General features: G+C 41.2%; 1 protein-coding gene across 8 annotated transcripts in view; it reads right to left on the bottom strand.

Annotated features, from left to right (window-relative positions):
• Window positions 1-22,294, bottom strand: part of ccdc88ab (coiled-coil and HOOK domain protein 88ab) — a 71,716-nt gene that overhangs the window by 20,116 nt on the left and 29,306 nt on the right. For all 8 annotated transcript variants that reach the window (XR_014877415.1, XM_085181683.1, XM_085181682.1 and 5 more), the window contains 23 exons: window positions 17,136-17,194; window positions 16,255-16,338; window positions 15,988-16,128; window positions 15,185-15,357; window positions 10,727-10,808; window positions 10,038-10,196; window positions 9,472-9,618; window positions 9,232-9,376; window positions 8,475-8,653; window positions 7,446-7,583; window positions 6,183-6,366; window positions 5,897-6,027; window positions 5,447-5,740; window positions 4,984-5,166; window positions 4,248-4,526; window positions 3,874-3,998; window positions 3,495-3,633; window positions 2,650-2,826; window positions 2,397-2,558; window positions 894-1,171; window positions 586-729; window positions 278-464; window positions 9-154 (listed from right to left, as the gene is read on the bottom strand). Coding sequence is in view for 7 of the 8 variants with exons in the window: in XM_085181683.1 (XP_085037809.1) it covers window positions 9-154; window positions 278-464; window positions 586-729; window positions 894-1,171; window positions 2,397-2,558; window positions 2,650-2,826; window positions 3,495-3,633; window positions 3,874-3,998; window positions 4,248-4,526; window positions 4,984-5,166; window positions 5,447-5,740; window positions 5,897-6,027; window positions 6,183-6,366; window positions 7,446-7,583; window positions 8,475-8,653; window positions 9,232-9,376; window positions 9,472-9,618; window positions 10,038-10,196; window positions 10,727-10,808; window positions 15,185-15,357; window positions 15,988-16,128; window positions 16,255-16,338; window positions 17,136-17,194 (3,736 nt within the window). In the remaining variant the exon portion in view is untranslated. The remainder of the gene's footprint in view (window positions 1-8; window positions 155-277; window positions 465-585; window positions 730-893; window positions 1,172-2,396; window positions 2,559-2,649; window positions 2,827-3,494; window positions 3,634-3,873; window positions 3,999-4,247; window positions 4,527-4,983; window positions 5,167-5,446; window positions 5,741-5,896; window positions 6,028-6,182; window positions 6,367-7,445; window positions 7,584-8,474; window positions 8,654-9,231; window positions 9,377-9,471; window positions 9,619-10,037; window positions 10,197-10,726; window positions 10,809-15,184; window positions 15,358-15,987; window positions 16,129-16,254; window positions 16,339-17,135; window positions 17,195-22,294) is intronic.

The following is a 22,294-nucleotide window of genomic DNA, read 5'->3' as shown; positions in this document are numbered from 1 at the left end:
AGTTTTACATGTATTGTCTTTGCTCTACGTGGAACAGGTCCTTGCTCTCCATGGTCTGCTCCAGCAGTGTGCGATTTTGTAACATCAAAGTCTGGATTTGATCCAACAGGTGACGGTTCTCTTCCTCCAGGTTTCCCTTCAGCTGGCTCAACAACTAACACAAACATAGACAGATACATTCATATTTGGCTTTAGAAGCAGTGTTTTGAAATATGATACATTAAAAAGGTAGACACCATGAGGAAAACCTGAAGGGAAGAGAAGAGAGACTCATTACCTCACACTGGTTGGTTAGCTTGGTGGAGGTGATGTCCAGCTGCTGGTACTGCTCCTTCAGTTTAGAAAACTCAGCCTCCAGCTTGGTTTGGTCCAGCTTTGCACTGTTCAACTGGCTCTTTAGGTTTTTATGGTCCAGCTGGAGATTTTCATTGTCCTTCAAGAGCTGACGATAGGTGCTATTCAACCTGAGGAGAGAGAAAATCGACTCCTTGGTATACGGCCTCATTGATTTAATTCAGTCCCTTTGATCAATTAGTGCTAATGTGAGCATAATGTTTAAGGTTATGAAAAAAAGGTTGAGCTGACCTATCATTTTCCTCTTTGAGCAGTTTGTACTGGTCAGCTGTAGCTTGGTGGGTCTGATTCTCCAGGGCCATCTTTTCCTGCTGCTCCTTCAGATTTTTCTCCAGCTCCTCCAGCTCCCCCTTTCTCTGCAAGAGCTGTTTGTACCTACATACGCAAACAGACACACACCTTAACACTTATGTCGTTAGGTCCAGGACCATATTTCCTTGCAAAAGGCGGCCAAACTACAAACTAAAGTCACAAATGAGACTTAAGCTGTAATTAGACTTGAGCATGCGCTCATCCCAAGCTCCTAAACCACATCTCACTTGTCCTCCAAGTCCCTGTGCTGCTGTTCCAGGCTCTTGTGGGAGGTCTTCAGCCCACCGTGCTTCCCGATCAGCGCTTCATATTCAGCTGCCTGCCTCTCGTGGAGCGCTGCCAGCTTCTCGTGATCGCGCAGCAGCAGTTCGTAGGTAGCTCTCAGCTCCTCTTTCTCCCTCAGCGCTCCTTCACGCTCTCCTTCCACACTGCTCTGCTGGCTCTGCAGCTGGGCGTTCTGGGCCATCAGGGATGCGCTCTGTGAGCTCAGAGTTGAGTTTTCCACCTAAAAAGAGGACAAAGGCAGAGGGAGAAAAGGACATATTAAGCAAAGAGGTGATAAGAGTGATGTGTGGCGTGTGAATAAGAACAGCATTAAGCCCCTTAAATCAAACATCAAAGAACTTGGAAGCAGTAGCTGATGGGGCTTTGGTCTGTAGGGGGCACTCTTCCCTCAACCTGCTCTCCTGCTTCAAAATACTACAAAACATCAGCATGAAAGCGGTTTCTTTACATGTTTTCCTTTATGATCACAGCAGCACCCAGTTCTCAAATCCCTCTACAGACATGACTACTGTGTTTATTCACACTATGAACACACACACACACACACACACAGTCCTGGTGTTGCTACAATTTCTACCTTTTTTTAAAAACTCTTTTAACTACCTCTAGCCCGCCCCACATACAAATGTCCTCAAACGGTGCCCAATTCAAAGCAACACATGCAAACAGAGAAACAGCTACTGTGTAAATCCCTCCACCCTTAAGAAGGGTTTGAATTACTGCCAAACAGGGAGGACAAGTGTAAATCCAGAGCAGAGAGCTAAGCAGCCGGGCAAGGCAACAGTGCGATCAGGGCAGTACACAGAGAAGGCTATAAAGGCACAATGCAGTGCCATACAAGTCAGAACGGCTAACAAAGCTCTGTCGCCTACTATATGCATGGTTGCCAGCTTTCTGCAAAGTCAATTGCTACAGAACCCAAACTCTGTTCTCAAGAACTGAGTAGAGCTTCATGGAAATGGTTTTAATGGCATAGCAGCTGCATTCAAGCCTTACTTCACCAGACAGAAAAAATGGTTGGATGCAGTGGTGCAAAGCACTCCACCATTGGACTATAGAGCAGTGGAGGCGTGTTCTCAGGAGTGATGAATCATGATTCTCAGTCTGGCAATCCGATGGATGAGTTTGGCGGTTGCCAGAAGAACGGTACTTGCCTGACTGCACTGAGACAAGTATAAAGTTTGGGTGATGCGGGATTATTGTGTAGGGCTGTTCTTTGGGAGCTGGGCCCAGCCCTTTACTTTCAGTGAAAGAAACTCTTAACGTTTCAGCATACAAAGACTTTTTGGACAATTTCATACTCCTAACTTTGAGGTAACAGTTTGGGGACGGCCCCTTCCTGTTCCAACATGTATCATTCTCCGACTTCACAAATGCGCTTCTGGAAGAAGTGTGAAAAATTCCCATAAACACACACCAAGCTGTGAGAGGTGTGATGGGATTACCTGTAGTTTGGCATTCTGCGTCTGTAGCGTTGTATTGTTCTCCTGTAAAGAGGCCGTCTGCCTCTGCACAGCCACTATCTGAGCCTGCAGGTTGGAGTTTTGGGTTTCCAGTTGTTTGAGTTGGCTCCTCAGGGCCACCTTCTCAGCCTGCAGAGTAGCATTCTGGGAAGACGACACATGATAGTATATTAGACAGGAAAATATACAACCAAAATTCACAACATAATTCATTCCTGACACTATCTACACTTACATTCCTCTCCACTTCAATGAGTCTGTCTTTGACTTTCAGCAGTTCTCTGGTGGCTTCATGGCTTTCTTTCTCCCATTTACTGACAGCCTGAGGGTCTTCCCCCACTTTAGGGGGCGAGCTCTGCACCATCCTCTCCTCCTCCTCTCTCTGCCGGAGCGCCTCATAGTTTTTCTTCACCTGGGGATGAAAATAGTAAGTCAACAAAATTAAACATTTCAATTCCTGCGACCGCCTGTTCATGGCTCGTGTTTTTTCACAGCTTTGGATTAGATTTGTGTCAGCAGGTTCAAAATACAAACACCTCCCTGAAGGAAAGCAGACATCTCCTATCGCACATCAGCCCTTATAAATAGATAAAGTGCAGACAGAAACGAAGAGTGGATAAAATAAATAATGCATCGGCCTTGACAAGTCTTAGATGTTTTCATTGTTTCTAGTGTTTGAGTGTACGAGAAAGATGCTGGGACACGCTGATCTCAAGTGGACAAGCAAGCATATTCAAGTTTTTAATGGGGTTTTCTTTAATGTGGCAGTGCTAAACATCTGTAAATGAACAGTTTTTTATTAAAGTATTATTAAAAAAAAAAAAAGGAGCCAGTTGACATGGTTCAGGCATCTAGTTAGGATGCCAGATGGGAGGAGACCTCAAGAGACAGAACATGCTGGGGAGTTCGGGAATGCTTTGGGATTGCCCAGAAAGAACTAGAGTGTGGCTGGAGAGAATGACATCTGGAATAGTCTCATCAACCTGCTGCCAGCACAACTCCACTTTAGATAAGCAGAAGACGGCAGACTCGCAGATACAAATCCATATTTTTTAAAAATTCATTTGTTGTGTTACAAACCGTTTTCAGCTCCTGGCGAAGCTGCTGGTTAAGGTTGGAGGACTCCTGCAGTCTTGCCTCAAGTGCAGCAATTTTCTCCTCTTTGATCTCCAGAGTTGATTTCAGGGTCGACTCCAGTTTGGTTTCCAGGAGCTTAAACCTGACGATAAAGGTTCAGGTCAGTCCAGACGAGTGTTTGTTTTTGCAAAGTGAGTTTGTCAAAGAAACGCTGTTTAAAATCAAAGCATGTCATTTACACCTCACCAGACTTGATTCATTTTAAGTCTCAACTTTAGTGATTGTGCTTTGTAATAATTCTGATTCCAAGCAAGCTGACAGGCTTCTCATATGAGCTGAATATGAGGATGGTTTAGCTTTTGTGTGCAGATATAATATTCACCTGTCGTCTGAGCCCTCGTCATGCAGGAGCCTCTCTTTGTTCAGTCCAATCTTTTCCAACTCATGGGTCAGTTTCTCAAGATCATTGGTCATCTGTTGAGTCCGCAGCTTCTCACTCACAAGCTCCTAAACACACAATTACATGCTTTTGAATTCCATATTAGCAACAGACATATTATTAAAAATAACCCAATCAAATTGGTTGCAAGGTTTATTAAAAGGGATATAAAAACACATTTTTAATCACAAATTCTTAATTTTATCAATATTTGTTTCAACACACACTGAATGGCCTCTACAATATATAAATAAAGAGGTTTAATATGTTTTGAGATAATATTTGCAGATGTCTGATAGTCCAACAGCTATTTTTACCTCTCTGAGCGTGACAAGGGTCTTCTTATCGATCGTGGCCAGTTTGACCAGCTCCTTTTTCTCCCTTTCCAGGTCCTTGACTCTCGTACAGGAGTCCCTGAAAAAGATCATCTCCTTGCCCATTGTCCGATTTTCCTTCTCCAGGGTAGTGATGCGCTGGTTGCTATCATCCAGCTTTGAGTCGCGGATCTCAGCCTGCTGCCTCAGTCGCTTGTTCTCCTTTTCCAGGAGCTTCTTGTCTTTCTCTAGCTGGGAGCTTTCCAACTCCAGAGCCTTGTTCTGGAGGAGAAGTGAATGTAATGGAGAGCAGATGGTTAAATATGATTTGGGATTACTCTTTGTCTAAATGCCTTGTTTGCCTGAACTTGGACAAAGATTTGCTCAAAAGGCCAGAAATGTATACGACAAATAATCTGGGTTAATCCAACTCAGCTGGGAATCGCGCTATAATTTCAAAATAAACTAAAAAGAATCAGAGCGGCAGTACAATGGTCCTTAAGCACCAGATCATTTTTCACTTTTTTGATTTATTTAGGAGAATTCAGTCTGCTGAAACTACATTTTTTGAGCCAGTGTGACTGACTGACCCCATTAATCAATGCCAACAAAAGTAACAGACGCCTAGAGCTGTCCCACTAGTTGACATATATTTGAGCTGGACAAATAACTGCAAGTTCCTCAAAATACCTTTAATTCTTTCATTTTCAGTCCATTTCCACATTTAAGCATTACCTACCTCCTGCTCCAGCTGCTCGAGACGTTTACTGGAGATCTTGAGCTCCTCCAGGTTACGCTGGAGGGACTGATTCTCAGACTCCACCTCTTGCAGCTCTGCCTCCAACTGCTGGATCTTCTTGCTGCTGTTCTCTAAAGCCTTCTGCAGGCGCTGGTTCTCAGTATCTAGGCCCTGGTAGCTCACCTGGGAGAGGAATAGCCAGATTAGGAAATTCAAATCATCCATGAACTAGTTGTGCTTCTCCCTGAAGACAACTATACGTCAGATCCCCTGTAACAGCATTCAGTGATAATAAATTACAAAACTAAAACGGATTCTTCACATTCTTAAATAAACATCATCTTCGTTTGTGCTGAAATGGCTACTAATCTTCATTTGCTTTATTTCTCAAAGACATTTATTCCCACAGTTACATCTCACTGCTCTTCAACCACATATGTACCCGCTGTATGACCTGTATTACCTCTAATCTCTCAGTCTTCTTAGACGAGGCTTTGAGCAGCTCCAGACTGCGTTTCAGTTGGCTCTTCTCGCTCTCCAGCTCCCTGTTCTCGGCCTCCAGCTGAGCAGCCTTAGCCCCCGCTGAGCGGAGACTCTCAGCTGAGCGTCGAAGCTCCAGGTTCTCCTGCTCCAGTTGAGTGTTTTCTTTTTCCAAAGCCTCCAGCTGGAAGGCCATGTTTTTCAGGGTGTCCAGCTTCTTCTTCAGGCGGCGGCCTTCTACCTCCAGCTCACTATTCTCCTTCTCCAAAGAAGCCACCTAAACACACACAGGAAACAAAGATGAGCATTTGGCAATACCACCAAATTCTTTTCACGTTTTCATGTTACTCCAACAATTGCTTCAAAAAAATCTGAATGTGAGTTAAGATAAGAGGATGAAAACTTGCAGACACTGTCACAAAATGCACCTGACCTTTTCACAGGTGATTCCAAGACTGGCAACTTTCTTCTGCAGGCTCTCGTTTTCCCTTTCCAACTTCCGTATCTGAATTTCCAGCTCTTCTGCTCTCTCTCCTTTCTCCTTCACAACTTCAAGCTCTTTGCCTGCAAAAATAAATGTTTAACAACAACTAGAATTTTTATCCATAACATTTTTATAGCACATGAAGACAGATGAGGGGATAAAAACAAACAAAAAAAAAGCTACCATTACTAACTTGCTGTAATGAACCATAAAAAGTAATAAACATGTCACTTACGCAGCTGTTTCCTTTCGAACTCCATCTTATTTAGTTTGGCAGTTGTCTCACAGATCGACTCGTGGAGAACGCGGTTCTCTTTTTCCACATCCTTGACCCGGGCCTCGGCACCCACCTGGCAGCGGTGACGCAGAGACGACACGGTTTGGCTCAGGTGCTTGTTCTCCTGTTCGAGACCCTTCATCTGGAGAGCACATATCAGTTTTATTGAAGGCTAACAGGCAACTTTAAGATAAATATTGACTTTTGGGTGAATTCTATGCTTAGTGACCATATTTGCTACAACTAGCTTGGCTGTATGAGCCAGTGCTGGAGAAAGACTTTCATTTAGTTTCTTTTAGTCTAATTAGATAAACTCATTAAAGTTCAATAGACATCAAGAAAGAAAACTAATGATGTGTTAAAAAAAAAAAAAAAACACAAACTTATTAGGAGTATGCAAAACTGTTCATGTATTTTGGAACATCACATTAGCCACATCTCATTATGTTCACAGCCAAGTGCATAGACTTTGCTGCAGTAATCCCAGTGTTCTCTCTCTGTAGCTAATCAAGGCCGGATTTTACAAATCACACACTTAAACTAATCAAAGGTGTCAGATTTAGGTCTAACGGCTGCAAAGTCCCTGCAGACGGGCAGCGAGCTAGTGCATCTGGGCGACAGAGTGCCAGAAATCTGTTCAGTCAATAAAACATTAGTGGAGTTTCCACTAAACAGTTTTTTGGAGCCAAACGCAAATCAATTACACAAAGATTGCTTTCAAGAAAACTCGAGACTTCAATAAATTACACAGCCGTGTAGTAGTCGTGTCGTTTTAATGAAATTTCCAGGAATGAGAGTCAGTAACGGTTTTGTGGAGAGCACAGCGTCTATGTCAGAGCCCCATTTGTATTAATGTGTCTGAGACTGTCCAATAGACTGGAATGTTAATTACATTTTAAAGGCGCAAAAATATTACGCAATTGGTTTTCAGAAAAGCCGCTCTCTAAATCAGTCAGTAAAGTATCATTCTTGAAAAGAGGCAAAAAGGGAGAGATTTAAATCAAAGTCAGGGCTAGCTTTCCAAAGCTAATTAGCTTTTTACCAAAAACTTTCCACTCCAGGTTTTTATTTTTTAGAAAAATACATTTTTAGATATTTTAGGCACATTCACAACTGAGTAGGATGTGACCACTCCAAAATATATTTGGATTACTGACTTCTAAAAATTGTACATCTTATTTTTTACTGATGATGTGTCATTTCCTGTAAGCGTGTGCGTACCTGTCTCTCTGAGTTTTCTCTGAGGGTTTCCAGAGTCTTCTCCAGCAAAGCCTTCTCCTTCATCAGGTCAGTACTGAGAGATTCGGCACTGCGGAGTGACTCTCTGTCTGCTGTCAGTTCGCTCTCCAACGACTCCAACTGCAAACAATTAAAGCAAGTTTGCGATTTTTGTTCTTGGGAGTTTTTCTTATTCCGTTACAGAATAAGAAAAAGATGCACAGGAGATAGTCTTGCAGCATCAATTGTGTGGACGACATATCATAGTCACAAAGATGGCAATGCAGTTATTAATCCATAACAAATGCTGAATACGTCACCTCATTCTGTCACTAATCTGCAGAGAGACACATAGAAGCAGCTGTTCACACATTAAAAGTAAATATTACTGTGGCTCGACTCTTCCAGCAGCTGCATTCACATTTTAATGTGCTCTGGCTCCTCAAGTCACTCAGAAATCTAACTCTGAATTTTCTCTTTGTGAGAGACGAACACAATTTCATGCCTTTTATTCAACGGCCACAGAAAGAGGCTTATGTTTCTGAAAATAGCTGAGAGACTTCTCTTAGCAAGGGGCACTGGTGTGTCAAACACTGGAAAAGAAAAGGCAATGCAGGGCTCCCTGGATTTATAGGTTTGCTTTCAACCTCCCATCCACCCCTTTCTATACCCTCTCTCCTCCTTTCTGTCCATTTCCTACTGAGGGAAAAGGTCTAGAGTCAAGTACCAGGATGATATATTTTAGAGGAACTTGGTGCAATATGCTAATCTGATAAAGGACATAAATTTTAGCCTCGAAAAACAGACGTAGAGCTGCAAATCTATACTAGAACACACACAGAATACCCACTTTATTTGGGGTACAAGCAGACATTTCTCCTTCGAATAACATAATCGGAAGCATAGTTGTCTGCGTAACTTTACTGAGCCATTGGACAAACATCAGATATGTTTAATCCAAACAGAAAACAGGAATTTACTTTCAGCTAGTTCCCAGAGAGAACAATAATAAAATATGACGTCAATTCTTACTTTCTTGCTCAGCTTCTGGTTTTCCTGGTTAGCTTTGACCAGTTTTGTCACAGTGTCCTGACTGGCCGCTGCTCTGAGTTCCTCAACCGTCTTCAGCAGGGTCTGGTTGTCTTTCTCCAGCTTTAGCAGACGGCTTGACGTTAGCTCATTCACCTCCTCCCCCAGAGACTTCTGAGGGGCTGAAAAAGATGGATTACAAATAGCAAATGTTAACAACTAAATCCAAAGAATTCTGTTTTGATTTTTGATTAGTTCGTTACCAGGCCTCTGGAGAACTTCAGGACATGTTGAGGAGCTAATTTAGCCATTTAAATCAGCTGTGTTGGTTTGAGGACATCTAAAACCTGCAGGGACACCGGCCCTCGTGGACTGAGATTGCCCACCCCTGCACTATGGTATAACTTTACAGGTCTTAAAGCCTTTAAAGTGCCATTTTAACAAACAAACTCCCACACAAAGTCTTTATCCAGATCCCTGGCTTGTTAAACCTCTTAACCACTCTTATAATCCAAACGCTGATCTTTCAGGAGCGCTTGAATATTACTTACAGGTCTTAACCAAGTGGAAAGAAAACCCAGTGGAAGCTGGCAAATGCATAAGGACCATAGAGAAGACGCCAGGATTAAGAGCCAATGACCACAGTCTGATCTGTCGGGCCATCTGAACCCTTAATCTTGGTGAACTCAGGTGACTGTCAGCAGCATTTTAACTCAACATACTATTTTTCGACTTTTCAACTTCGTAGCTCTCCTCTAACCTTCTGTTAGCTCTGGTGTCTTTGATAATTGTTCCAGCTCCCATCCAAGGTGCAGGGATTCATCCATGCTCTGTTTCTGGGCCATCTCAAGCACAAGGTTCTCCTCTAACAGCTCCTCCATTCGCTTACGGTCCATGTCCCGCTCCTGGGTGATTGGGGATATAAAAGTTTTCATCACTATTTGTACTTTCCAAATAGCACCGATACTGAAACACTGAATTAAAAACCGTATCATCATACCATCTCCAGGTCGTGGATCTTGGATTTGATTTGTAGATTCTCCTTCTCCAGGAGATGTAATTTGTCGGACCGGGTCCTGCTAGCATCTAGCTGCTCCTCCAGCATCGTCTTAGTCTCCAGCAGAATCTGGTTGTCCTCCTTCAGCTCCTACAGAAAAGTCAGCAGGTAATAAAAGGTGAACAACAAAACTGCAACTTGGACATGTGCTCTTTTTAAACAAAAGCTTAGATTTAAATTAATATATTGCATAGACTGGGCTTACACAGTTTTATATATGCATGAATCTTTATATATGTGAACGGCACAAAATATTCATCTAGAAAAGTGTCTTCTGTTAGATTTATAGTTTTTATTCAAGAGAGCACTAACAATAGTTCAATTTCTAATTCAAACATCAATATTTATTTTTTAAAAACTAGCAGTTTGCAGTGAACACAGATATTGCAGTATAGATAATAAGATGGGTCTCATACTGGTTGCATAATATCACAACACTGCCAACATAAACTAGAGTTATTAATATTTGGCTACAAGATCCTGTTTGATCTGTATGTGCAGCCCTGTACCTCAACTCTGGCCTTGTAAAACTCGATGTCATGAAGTCTCTCCTTGTATCGGCTCAGCTCGCTCTCCAGCTTGTCCACACGTATCGCTTTCTCTCGGAGCGAATCCAGCTCGTCACGATAGGCCCGAGCCGACCGAGCATCTGAGAGCAGCTGAAAGCTCTGAGGGGAGTTGGCAAACAAATGCACAGCATGATTATGTGGATTCATGAAACAAAGAGCAACTGACAAAGAATTTCATGGACAAAGATGCAAACAACCAAAACATGCATTAAAGAAAAAAACAACAACACTCAGTGAATCTGGAATCTTGTAAAAATATAAGCTATTAGCAACTTTAGCAAGTTTCTTCTGTTACATAAACAGATCAGGCCAGAATGAACTCGCCACACAAACACATCTGGAACCACAAGAATTGTGTTTCCTCATGCACCTTGTTTACTGCAGTTCACCAGTCAGCCTGTCGCCTACTCCCTATCAAAAGCCATGTGAGGCTGCTGCTTCACTAAAGATAGCTCTAATAGCCTGTAATGAGCTAAGTCACCTGCTGACTGATTAAATCCTGGCAGAGCTGCACAAACAGAGGACTTAGAGGCACAAGGAGCAGGTGGAGGGGACACGTAGTCACATGAATGTTTGTGTGTTATGTGTGCATGTAAGTGCACAAGCATGGACGTCAGTGGAGACGTTACCTCTTGCTGAAGTCTCTTGAGCTCGACCTCCATGTTCTCAAGCTCCTGCCTGGTGTCCAACAGCTGCTCACTCTTCTCCTCTCTGCAAACAAAGGAGAAAGGTTAGAAACATTAAGCTTTACACTGAAAAATCCCATGCCAAAGGGTTTTTGTACTTTTATTTTTAGTGTGGATTCCTATGTATATCAGTTCTCGGGATGCACAAGAACATTCCCTTAGGGCTGTTTCGACTTCAAAGCTTTCAGCTACAGTAAATCATTTACGGGTGGAGCACAGAAATGAATATATGAACAAAATAAATGATCAGAAAAGTAGTTTCAGTAGGTAGACAGAATGTCAAACTTCTTTTATATCGGGGCCACATGCAGCCTACTTTGATCTTAAGTGGGTTGGATCAGTAAAACTCCCTCTGTGTCAGTGTAAAGAAGTTTAACTACACATGTAATACCTGAAACACCTAAGTTAATACAACACTAAGTTCCAGTTTTCTACATGATAAAGAAATGCTGCTGTAGTGAATGAAAGAAAGCATGACTTTACACATAAAGTTCTAGAAGCTATTTGCCCATACTGTCGTGTAATTATTAAAACAGGAAGTTTGTTAATTCACAGAAAAGGTTTAACCCCAAAAAATGTTTTTGGTGTCCTATGAAGGGCCATGGGGGAGCTCTTCATCAGTAGGAAAAGTTGTAAAATAATATGAAAATACAGTTAAAAGTCCAAAATTTGTGCCCCGTTTTAATTTTCAACGCTGCCTATCGGACTGCAGCCTTTGCCGGGCCGATCTTGGATTATGTTTGATACCCTTTAGTCTATGTAATTTGAGAAGCTTCAAGAAGTTATAAGTATTCAGCAACAGGCAGCAGGAATGTAAACCGAGTTTCAGCACTTAAAACCACCATCAGCTACTTGAAGGCCCCGATCTGTTTCACGTGCTAGTTATGCTCAAATTCCAGCTTTGATTGTTTTTGTCTGGGAAGCTTATTTGCAATCAGCAGTTACATAGTCTTTAAAAAAATATAATAAAAATCTTTTGATGCTATTAAATCTTTGTGTGACATGTGTCATAGTGAGTAATATGAATCAGTTAGGTATTCAGTCCAATGTATGACTGTGCCACATTTTAGGAAATTCCTCCCAGGCATTCTTGTAACGTCGTGTCCACGAGAAGGGGAAGAATAACCCAAAATTAGGTTTTCAGTTGTGCAGTTACTGGGACAGACGCATAAAAATATCCTATTGTGCCTGGTGTGTATGACCTGTAGCTGTCAGGAGCGTCTTTCCTGCGTCTTGCCCTAAATTTGGCGAGTAATAAACAAACCGATTCTGCTTGACAGCACATTTTGAATAACAGCCGAAGGAAAACAGTCACAGATAAATAAAAAACAGAGTTCAAGAGATTGCATGTCAATCTTTTCCTGAGACTAAAACCCCTGGTGCACTTTGGAGCCAAAAAATAAAAAGAGTGACATAAAAGCTGGGATGGAAACTACAGAATTCAATTCATTACTCTTTTTTCGCATCAACAGTTGGGTCGATCTACTATCCAAGACTGTTCTGTAACATTTATTTCGATGACAGTGAAGTAGGGCAGCCTGACATTTGCTGTCTGTGTTGCAAATTCTCCCAGCTCCTTCCACAGAGGGTAGCTTTGAAGGAAAGTAACTGCATTCCTGAGATGCTGCTCTCTGTGTGCATGTGTTTGCATGAATCCGCTCCACTGAACATTTGATGGACTATTTGATTACTGCTCTCTGGAGTCTCTGTCCATCTGAATAATAAAAGGCATCCTTTAATTCAGGCATTCTCGTTCACCTTCTTTCTTCCAAGGTTCACGTTATTTAAGATGCTAGAAAATACTCAAGCAAATATGTTCTTTAACCCATTTCTGTTTTCATTTCATCGATTAACTCCCTGCCAAAAATCAAACACCTGTCAACACCACCCACGGAGATAGTTTTGGACTCTCATTGTGAATGCATCGCAATCTGGTGCTTATTTGACTGGTTTAACACGCCATGCATGCACAGACAAACAGTTGTGTTAGTTGCCATATTCAAGAAGCCAAGAAACAAAGAAACCTTTATTCTTAGTCTAACAAATATCTAAATGTCCTCCATCCGTTAGTCTGGTGTTATTTTCATAGCTTTAATTCTTTGTCATATAAAAAAGTATACTCTTGTCTAAGAACAAACAAAAGCATTCTCAATAAAAATACAGCTTTAAAATTAAAAGTTAGGACACCAAATATGGTTATGTTGAAAGATTTGTTGTGCTTTTCAATCAATCTATATCAATTAGATCTCAAAACGTAACAAAATATTACTTTTTACTTTTAAATATTTCTATCTATATGATTCTAGAAGAGTCCAAATTTATACATCTATGCGAAGCTGTAATACCTCTATATTAAAACTAATAAGCTTTTGGGGGGCAGATAAGTGGAAAAAATGAACAAAAACAGACCACTGTGACCACTGTGGAAACAGTGAAACATACCCCCCAGCTCTGACCTGGTCTCCTTCAGAAATAAAAAGCAGACACACACACACACACTTATATGGAGAGACACTGTCTGTGCATGTGCCTGCATCCAGAGACACAACAAACAATCTTCCTCTCCCTTAAAGACGGCACAGTAATCATGTGACCAGACTACATCAGAATGGACAGACGGACCTTTTTGTTCCTTGTCACAGCTCATCACATGACAATAACCTTTCTATCACAGACACAGCAGCACTATAGCAACACTATAGCAACCAACAAACAAAATAAATCTTGCTCTTGTTGTATTGTGCCCCTGTTTAAGTTAACTGAAGAGATTATAAATGTGGGTCAAGGAAGGAAAGATAAGCGAAACGCCTACAGTGATTGATGGCGACCCATTCCAGCACAAGAACTAAGACAAATTAGTTTAAGATCATTCAAGGTGAGATGTTTTTAATGTGACAAGGAAGTGGCTGATCTGCACCTCAATCTAAGATACAATTGTTGAAGAACCATAATTTAGTCCTTTAGTTAGGCCTCATACAAACATTTCGTTTAAACAAAGGAAACAAAACAATGCATCCTTCGACAAACAGGAATCTACCCTTTTGACTAATCAACAACCTGTTTAAACTGGAGTGAGCTGACAGCTAAAAATGAGAATAAGTCTAATCCATGACGTAGCACATTAGCAATAATGCCTTATAAGAGACCAAAACCCTTTAGAAGTGATAGCCTACATTATACATATACATTAATAAAATGTGAATATTATATAATGTGAGCAGAACTCACATCCCAGATCTAAATCCTTAAAATGATTATTTGGTAAAATAAATATATTTAACATTTCAATAAGAACACGGACAGCAGCTCACACTGCATGAACAAGCCTGCAATGTTTGTCATTTGTTATGGAGTTCTATCCATGCAAATTAAGCTTTAGCTGGTAGGTCGTTGACTTCTCTTTTTCTATAAATTTAAGAAGTGCTCAGGACTTTCTCTGACTCAAAATGGGTCTTTGTGTAATAGATGGCTGTCATTTCTCTCAATTTGATAAAGAAAACGAGGGTACGCTTGACTAAATGAAACATACATGAACAAAACTACTCGAGTCCTGGTGATTTTCCCCTATGTTAACCTCTTTGCGGTGAGCTAACATTTTTGTCAACACAGGGCTTGCACTCATTTAAATGCTGTTATGGTGACAGATTCACTTCTATCCAGCAAATTAGATCCACTCAAGTGTGTAAACAATTTCCTTGACAATTTCCTATGTCAGGACTGATAACAGCCTATCACAGGAATCAATTCATGATTATTTCAGCTGGAACAGAAAACATGAAAATCAACCTTTGTAGAGCAAAACAGTTCCTGCAAAGTCATTAAACAACAACACCAACTTCAAGGCACCAGCCAGTCTGTCAGGACAGGTACAAGCTAAGTTCATTCGTGCAACACTAAAATACTTCCACTTGAAGTGAAAAGTTTTCTCTTCTAACTGATCCATGTCAGCCATTAAGCCTTTGTCTGCTGGAAAATTACAGCACTTTAAAAAGGAAACTCTATTATTCATAAACCACATTTAAAAGGCCTCTAAGGTTTCTGAGAATGACTTCACTTTTTCTTCTTTTGTGTGTGGCTCATAACAACAACGAAAGCTCGTGCAACTAATAAGTGGGCCGAGTGGAAATGGACTCTTTGGATAAATATCCAGTTAGACTGTATCCTTTTCTCACAATGAAGGTGATTGCTGATGACGAAAGAATCTGATGAAGTTCAAATACTGATCCTGATGACCGTGCAACATTTTATCTGCCCAGTTCAGATCACATTTGTGATACTTGCAACAGTAGGAAACAAAATTGGCACCCACAGATATCTATTTACAGTTCTAGCTTCTTTTTTCTGTTCCCTATGCTTAAATTAGATAATTATTGAAAAAGCTGATATGGCAGTTGCACTCACAGTTCCTGCCGAAGGCGTCTTATCTTGGCCTTGGCATCAGCCAACTCCACAGAGAGGTGCTGTCGGCTCTCAGTCCTCCTCATACTGGGAGAGTCACCGGGCGACTGGGTTGAACAGGGAGCCAGTGGAGAGAGCTGCACACAGTCTCTCTCCTGGGTAAGCTCTACTATAGTCTGGATGGGAGCAGAAAATAGAAGAAGGTGAGGTGTTGTATAAATGCTAAGAGGGAAAAACAAAGAGGAGATTCACTGATTCAACGGAAGGACTCCCACCACCCAAAAACTAGAACAGAATAAAAAGTGCACACAGTCCCACATACAGCCCATTTTGATCTACTGCCCCCGACAGGAAATGGGATTTTAATTGAAAGCGGCTGGACTACAGTGATAATCTGGAGGCTATTAGAACCCCCTGAAACACACTTAATAACACACACACACACACACACAAATCAGCTGTATCTGTCATTGGGATCTGCACCCCATGGGTTGGAAACTCAATGACGCACGAAGTCAAAGTCAAACACACACACACGCATCCATGCGACAGTTAACAGTTTCAACCCTTCCTTCCTGAGGTTTCTCTTGTGTGGTAACATGAAAAAAGGAAAAATTTCCACATAACCCTGTTCGAAAGTGACCTAAAGATTTTCATCAGCAAATCTCCCCCAACAACAGAGAATTTCAATTCATTAAATTTTCTACACTTCCTTGTTCTTTGGTCTGCATTGTTTATGTACTTTGTCATTTTGCTAATAAGCCTCAATAAGTGTATATTCACACACATATACAGTATGTCATTACCTCAAGCTGTGTGTCCCTTTCATCCACCAGGCGCTTGAGGTGGAAAGCCAGGTTTCTGGAGAGGCTGTCCAGATCCTCTGGAGGTATTTCCCCACTTTCCAACCACTGCAGGTCCACTACATTTTCTTGGTTATGAGTCACCTAAAATTACCATCATATTGTCAATAAAGCTTTAGCGAATAGGGAATGTAACAGTGAACACCAGCTGAAAGGTTTAGCAAGGCTTATAAAATTTTCTCTTTTGTGTTTGCTGTGGAGGAGAAATACCTCTTGGATATGTGATGCTATGGCAGCTTTGGTGTCAAAGTCCAGAGTCTGGATACGCTCAATGTACTCTTCCTTTTTCTCACACTGTAAACAGAGAGAGGAGGATGCAGGCGCAAAAGTTAAATTTCTAAATCTTCAATGAGAGAAGAAGAGCACGATATTTGAGATGTGACATAGTCAATACGTTTAATTGGGGGTCCAGAGGAGGTTAGCAGGCCAACAATGTAAACGTGAGCTGCATTTATTTACTGAGTGTATTCTTATACATCAGAAAGATGATAAGAGCAAAAACAGCTGAGACAAGCTGCTTCTCAGCCTGAATAAGGAGATGCAAGAAGATGGAAAAAAAAAATTTATTTTTATTTTTAATGAATAATTCTGATTAGTAGCTAGGCATCTGTGTGTTTTAATGCAGCCTTGTGGTAGGCACATCATCAAGTCAGAGTTAATTGCATGAACAAAAGTGCAGCTTCATTTGAATAAAACAATGGAGTTGGTGAAAGGTCAGTGGCTTTATCTGACGTGCAGTGAGTAAGAGCTGAATGCAGGCTTTGTCATAAGACAGGAAAAAGGTCTGCATTGTCATTCATTACACAGCGTTAGTTGTATCAGTTAAAGCTGGCAGTAAATCAAGGAAGACTGGACTAAACAGACTTAAACTCTTCCAAATGTGTTTTTGGATTGAGAATTAAATTGCAAAAGTATAACCACTAAAAATGACACAAATAACAATGATATCTATTTGACCTCCTCATAAAATATTATCTTAAGTTGATAGTCGTTTGTTATGAACCTTCTTAGTTCATACTTTCATAGCAGCATGAAACGTGTATCAAATGCACTTATATGGAGCGTTTAGGTCGACTACACTGAGCTCTTACCTGGACAGCACAGCCTAGTAGCAACAGCAACAGTTTCTTCATCTCTTCCAGACCTTGTGCTGAAGGAAGACATAGGACACAGCAGGGGAATAACTTTAAATATGTCTGCATAAAAACCCAAACAACATTCCTGTGGAAATCAAAGATCATTTGTTACGTGTGACTTGTTACTCCCTTTATTTGTCTGGTTTTGTGTTCAGTTTTTGTGGTTTATTAAGGAGTAAAAACACAGAGGTTGGTTAATTAGTGCTACTGATTGATGTTTTGTTGATAGCAGTGGAAGTATTTTCCACAGCCTCTTCACCACAACAAGCTCAGATCGATTGCATGATGTAGGTCAGTAACTAATTCACAATCAAGCTTTACAAACTGATTTTTTTTTTCAATTAGTAATAAATTTATCTTAAGTTTGTGTGTGCTTTGGAAACAGGGCTTCACACAACCAAATTCCCTGTAAAAATCAAGATGTAGTAGGTTCAGATTAAAACATCAGCTTCACCTTATTTTAAGACAGGAATAAAATCATTCCACATTTACTTCCAATAAGCCTAAATTCTTGGGTTGTTCCCGTTTCCCCTTATAAAACCTTTCCTCAGATACAGTGACACGATGTTTTCCACGGCGCAGTAGGCTGGCAGGGTGAACACCCAGTACTTCCACATGTCAGGACACATTGTCAGAAACTGCTGAAACCCACAAACAGCTGCTTGCCTGCTCAACAGGCCTGAGCTCATCTGTGTGATTTGGGACTGAACAACAGCAAACCAGGTGGTGCGTGCGTGTGTGTGTGTGTGTGTCATGCACTGACTAAGTGGTATAGTTAATGCTAGTTAAGGGCATCTGTGTCTCTCTGTACTAAAACTGTGTGCTAAAAAAAAGCTGTGGAAAGCAACAACTTAAGTTCATTTCACATACAGTGTGGATACAAACGGCACCTCTGAAATCCATACATTCACACAACCTGTAGAAATGCAGACTGGCAGGAAGCGAGCACATACCATACACATGAAACCATAAGTGGCCGCAAAAAAAATGACATGGTACAGACAGAGGACAAAGGACAGAGGACAGTGGTCAGCGTTTGCTCAGCCTAGCAGTCAGCACAGCACATGCTGCTTTCTATGTGAAAGAGCTTTTTAAAGCAACAAACACTGTTGTCGCTCCAGGATGGCAAAACAGAGACTCCCATTGCAAGTGTCTATTCAGCTATTTTACAGGTTTTTCTATACAAATCAATTAGTCTTGAATCAGAGGCACAAAAGTCAATATTATTACCGAGTAGCACTGAATCTCCATGTAACCATTAAGAAACAGGTTAAATTCTATTTTAAACTTAATAGCAATACAATAATGAGAATAACTACTGCACCCTAAGGTCCAAGGCAGAGTCTGTATATGTAGTTTGAATTTAAGGAACAAATCAACAGAAATTTGAAGAGAAATGTGCTGCTAAACTGCTTAAACTTTTCTGTTTTCACAAATATAATGTAGCCCTGAAGCTTTTGAGAAATTACCAGACATGTCAGAATGCAAATGAGTCAGATCAGATATTAAACTTAATCTCCCAGCCCCCGTCTGTGTGACAGCCCCCGCCTCTCTGCCGGCTTGCACGTTGTGAAATATCACAGGTAACAATCCGGTGTGTTCACTGCATCCTGCCTCTAGGATGCTCTCCCCCGGCATCCTTCCCTAAACCAAGTGGAATATTGCCAACACCGAAGATCTATGTTGTGTGCTAACTGCTTGACAATGTCAGGACCCAACTGTGCCAACATTTACAGCATTCATATGTGAGAAAATAACTTTCAGTTATGTTAAATATATAGTGAAGCAGGTCTCTCCCCCCCCCCCCCCCCTCTCTTTTTTGAGCATTCCAGCTAGTAGACCTGGAGCTTTGCAGCAGCCTTTTTCTTCTTTAGGCACTTATTATAGAGATGCTTCAACCATAATATGGAAATTCTCTTGTAATAGAATTTGTGCTGAAGCGCAAGGAAATGAGTGGTAGGTTGTTGACAACTCAGAGGGAAACTTTCTAACCTTCTGGTATAATAATCAGTCATAACAAGGTCAGGTGTTTTTCCACAAATCCACTGTGCGTGTGACCCAGACATGGCATGATGTCATGAAACATTTTAGGAAAAAAAATCAACTGAACATTTATGTCACTGCATTTTAAGTATACATTATCATTAATTAATAGTAAATACTCTTAACTCTTAATAACTGTCTCTAGAAAATAACCGGTGCTGTTGTAAGAGTGAATACTGATGTGTGCTTAGTCAGTTACTCATTATGAAGCACACAAAAAAGTGAATTTGGGCCTAGGAGGGTGACAGATAAAACTAATTCTCAGAGCCACTGGGCTTAACAATAGTCTATTAGAGCCATAGGAACCTATTCTAGTCAGGGAAGGGATTTAGCTCAGCAAATCGACTGAAGCAACCAAGGAAAGATAAGGAGCCTCATAGGATAAATAATTTATACCATCAGAGAGAGCAACCGAGAGACAGAGAGAACAAGAGCGAGAAGCGGTAAAGAGGGAGAGATGAAAGGAAGAGACACAAAAGGAGGAAAGCACCACAGTGCACAAGCAACACAAACACAAGGGAAGAATATAGAAACACAGAAACCAAAAGAGACAGAGAGCAGGAGGAAGGCAAAGAGGCAAGGTTGAAAATAGAAAGAAAGAAATCTTCCTCCAGCAGCAACAGCAGCAAAGAGGTAGCCTTCAATCTCTGCTGGCTTTTTGTCCTCCATCACTCTCCTCCTCCTTTCTTATCCAATCACTTCATCCACCCATTCATTCTTTGCAACACACATCCACCCACCCATCCTTCCTTCCTTCCATCCTCTAACATTGTTATAGATGATCTGCATCTTCTGAGACTGAGCATACTCATCTAGGCTTCCTTTTTCACCACCTTTCCCCTCCTCCCTCTTTTATCCTTTAGGCAGGAAACAAAAGGTCAGAAGGACAGTTACCAACCCTTCTTCCTGCAATGCTACAGCAGTGTGTGGGAGGATGTGAGTCAATTATGAGGAAAAGCAGAATTGTGTACTTCCATGCAAGCTCTGTCAGGACCCAATGGCATGCATGTCACTAATAATACTGGTACATGCAATATGATATTGCTTTGACAAGGTGCCAGAGTCTATTCAACCCATCACACTGGAGCTGAGGACAGGGCAGAGCTGACTAAACCTTACTTAGGGATCATTTTAGAGCAATTGTGCTTTACCCAGCATCTCCTGCACATAGATTTTATTCAGGCAGGCTACCCATTTATATTAATAGCCACCAATCCCTCAGCTCTCAGAGCTAACCCAACACTGGTTTCCTCTCCATCTACTCTGCTTATTATAGACGCACAACTGACCACAACATAGTAAAAATAGGCAGAACTTTTTTCCTCAGTTTCAGAGATTTTCATATCAGATTTTCTTGTTTATGGAAAATGGCAGGTTTTGACCAGTGTCATCCACATGCTTAAATATATTAATTCATAAAATAAATATTTACACTATATAAGGCATTTTTGCACATGGTGAAGCAAAGTCCTATTTCAAATCTTATGCAAAGACAGGAAATTCACACAAATACACAGTGGGTGACACATAAACGGAGGTAAACGTGCATCTCCACAAAATGAAAATATTTCAGCCTCAGCAACACAAATAGTCTGAGTGCTCCTATACAGTGAGGACAGCCAAAGCACTGTGATCAATACTGATTTAGACTTCTCAAGGAAATCCACTTCCTAACTGATGTCACCGGAAACTACTTTTATGCCTACACTGCAACGGTCCATGGTACTACATCTGACATGTAATTTCTCGTAGTTTACGTAGAAGTTTTCAGCATAGAGTTAAAGAGGGCTTCAGATTATGCAGTTCTTCAGTATAAAGGAGCATACTGTAGGTTTTAGAAATAGTCCAAAAACACTCCACTAATTGTTTGACAAGGCGAAATTTACCTTTACATTTTTCTGATGATGACGACTCAATCAGCTTTGTTTTTGGCTGCTGTCAGTGAATAGCATTTTCCATTAGTAGGAGTGATGAAAAGAGGATTATAACTATAAAAGGCCCCTCAATTTTCCCAAGGAAAGCAGCTATAGATTAGCTAAGATATTAGTGATGATAATTCACAGACTTTAAAACAGACTAAACAAAGGAGCTACTCTGTTTTTCTGCCATGTGCACATAACCGTACTGACCAGACACTACTTGCGTGCACAAGGGAGTGTTTGTCTGTACATATAACCCTACATGTTTATGCAAGGGGAGCTAGGGTTAAACCAGAGCCTTGAGGGGGGTACTACAGTGCATTCCCACTGTTCACTGTTGTGAAGACACCCCTCCCCCATCCACACAACACACATGCATGCACTCACACACATGGAGAGCTGTCCCCTGCCCCCCTAATGGGAGCATAATAAAAGCCACATGGCCAATGACTTTCAGCTGGCAATCACCAAGCCAGCGAGCCAAGCTCCACAGCTAGCACTGGTCTGACTGGCTGCTGCCTTGCTGAGTGATTATCTGATGAGCTACAAGGTAAAAAGCACTAGATGAGTGAAGTCTTCCTGCTTGGTCTGGCCCACTTACATGGAGCTTCACTCCACTTGTGCAATGGGTCGGCCTCGGTATCCTCTTAATATTTCCTTCAGGACTTCTAAAGGCTGCTGCGTGATGCTGTGAAAGACTGCCAAGGTGCTGTGAAAATGGCAGTGATGTATTCAAACAAACAGACAGGGGCTGACAAGGATTAATAAACACCAAATAAAAGCAATTATGAAATCTGGTGCCAGTGATCCATACACAAAAGTATTCACTACTTGCAGCCTCTTATTGTTCATTTATTTATCTTTCATGCTAGTAGGGGCATATGAGAATTAAAAAGGGTAATTGTGACCACTAAAGAGTGCTGAAAACCCAAAAATAACAAACTGCTGTGATGAACGTATGATAAGGCAGCTGGGGGAGGATGGGTATTTAAAAAGGTACAGATCTTTCAGCAAGATCTGTGACCTGAGCCTGGAAACAATACACTGAAGAGCTCATGATTAAAGTTGCAGACATCTACACAAAAGCTCTGAACCTTTGCGTGGATACTGTTTTCCCAATGTAGAGCAACCAATCCAGCGATCTTTTGTGCG

The sequence above is a fragment of the Neolamprologus multifasciatus genome, chromosome 13 (genome assembly GCF_963576455.1).
Source record: "Neolamprologus multifasciatus chromosome 13, fNeoMul1.2, whole genome shotgun sequence".
Classification (NCBI taxonomy): Eukaryota; Metazoa; Chordata; class Actinopteri; order Cichliformes; family Cichlidae; genus Neolamprologus; species Neolamprologus multifasciatus.
Note: the sequence above shows the minus strand (reverse complement) of the source record. Positions and strands in the feature narration are given on the sequence as shown.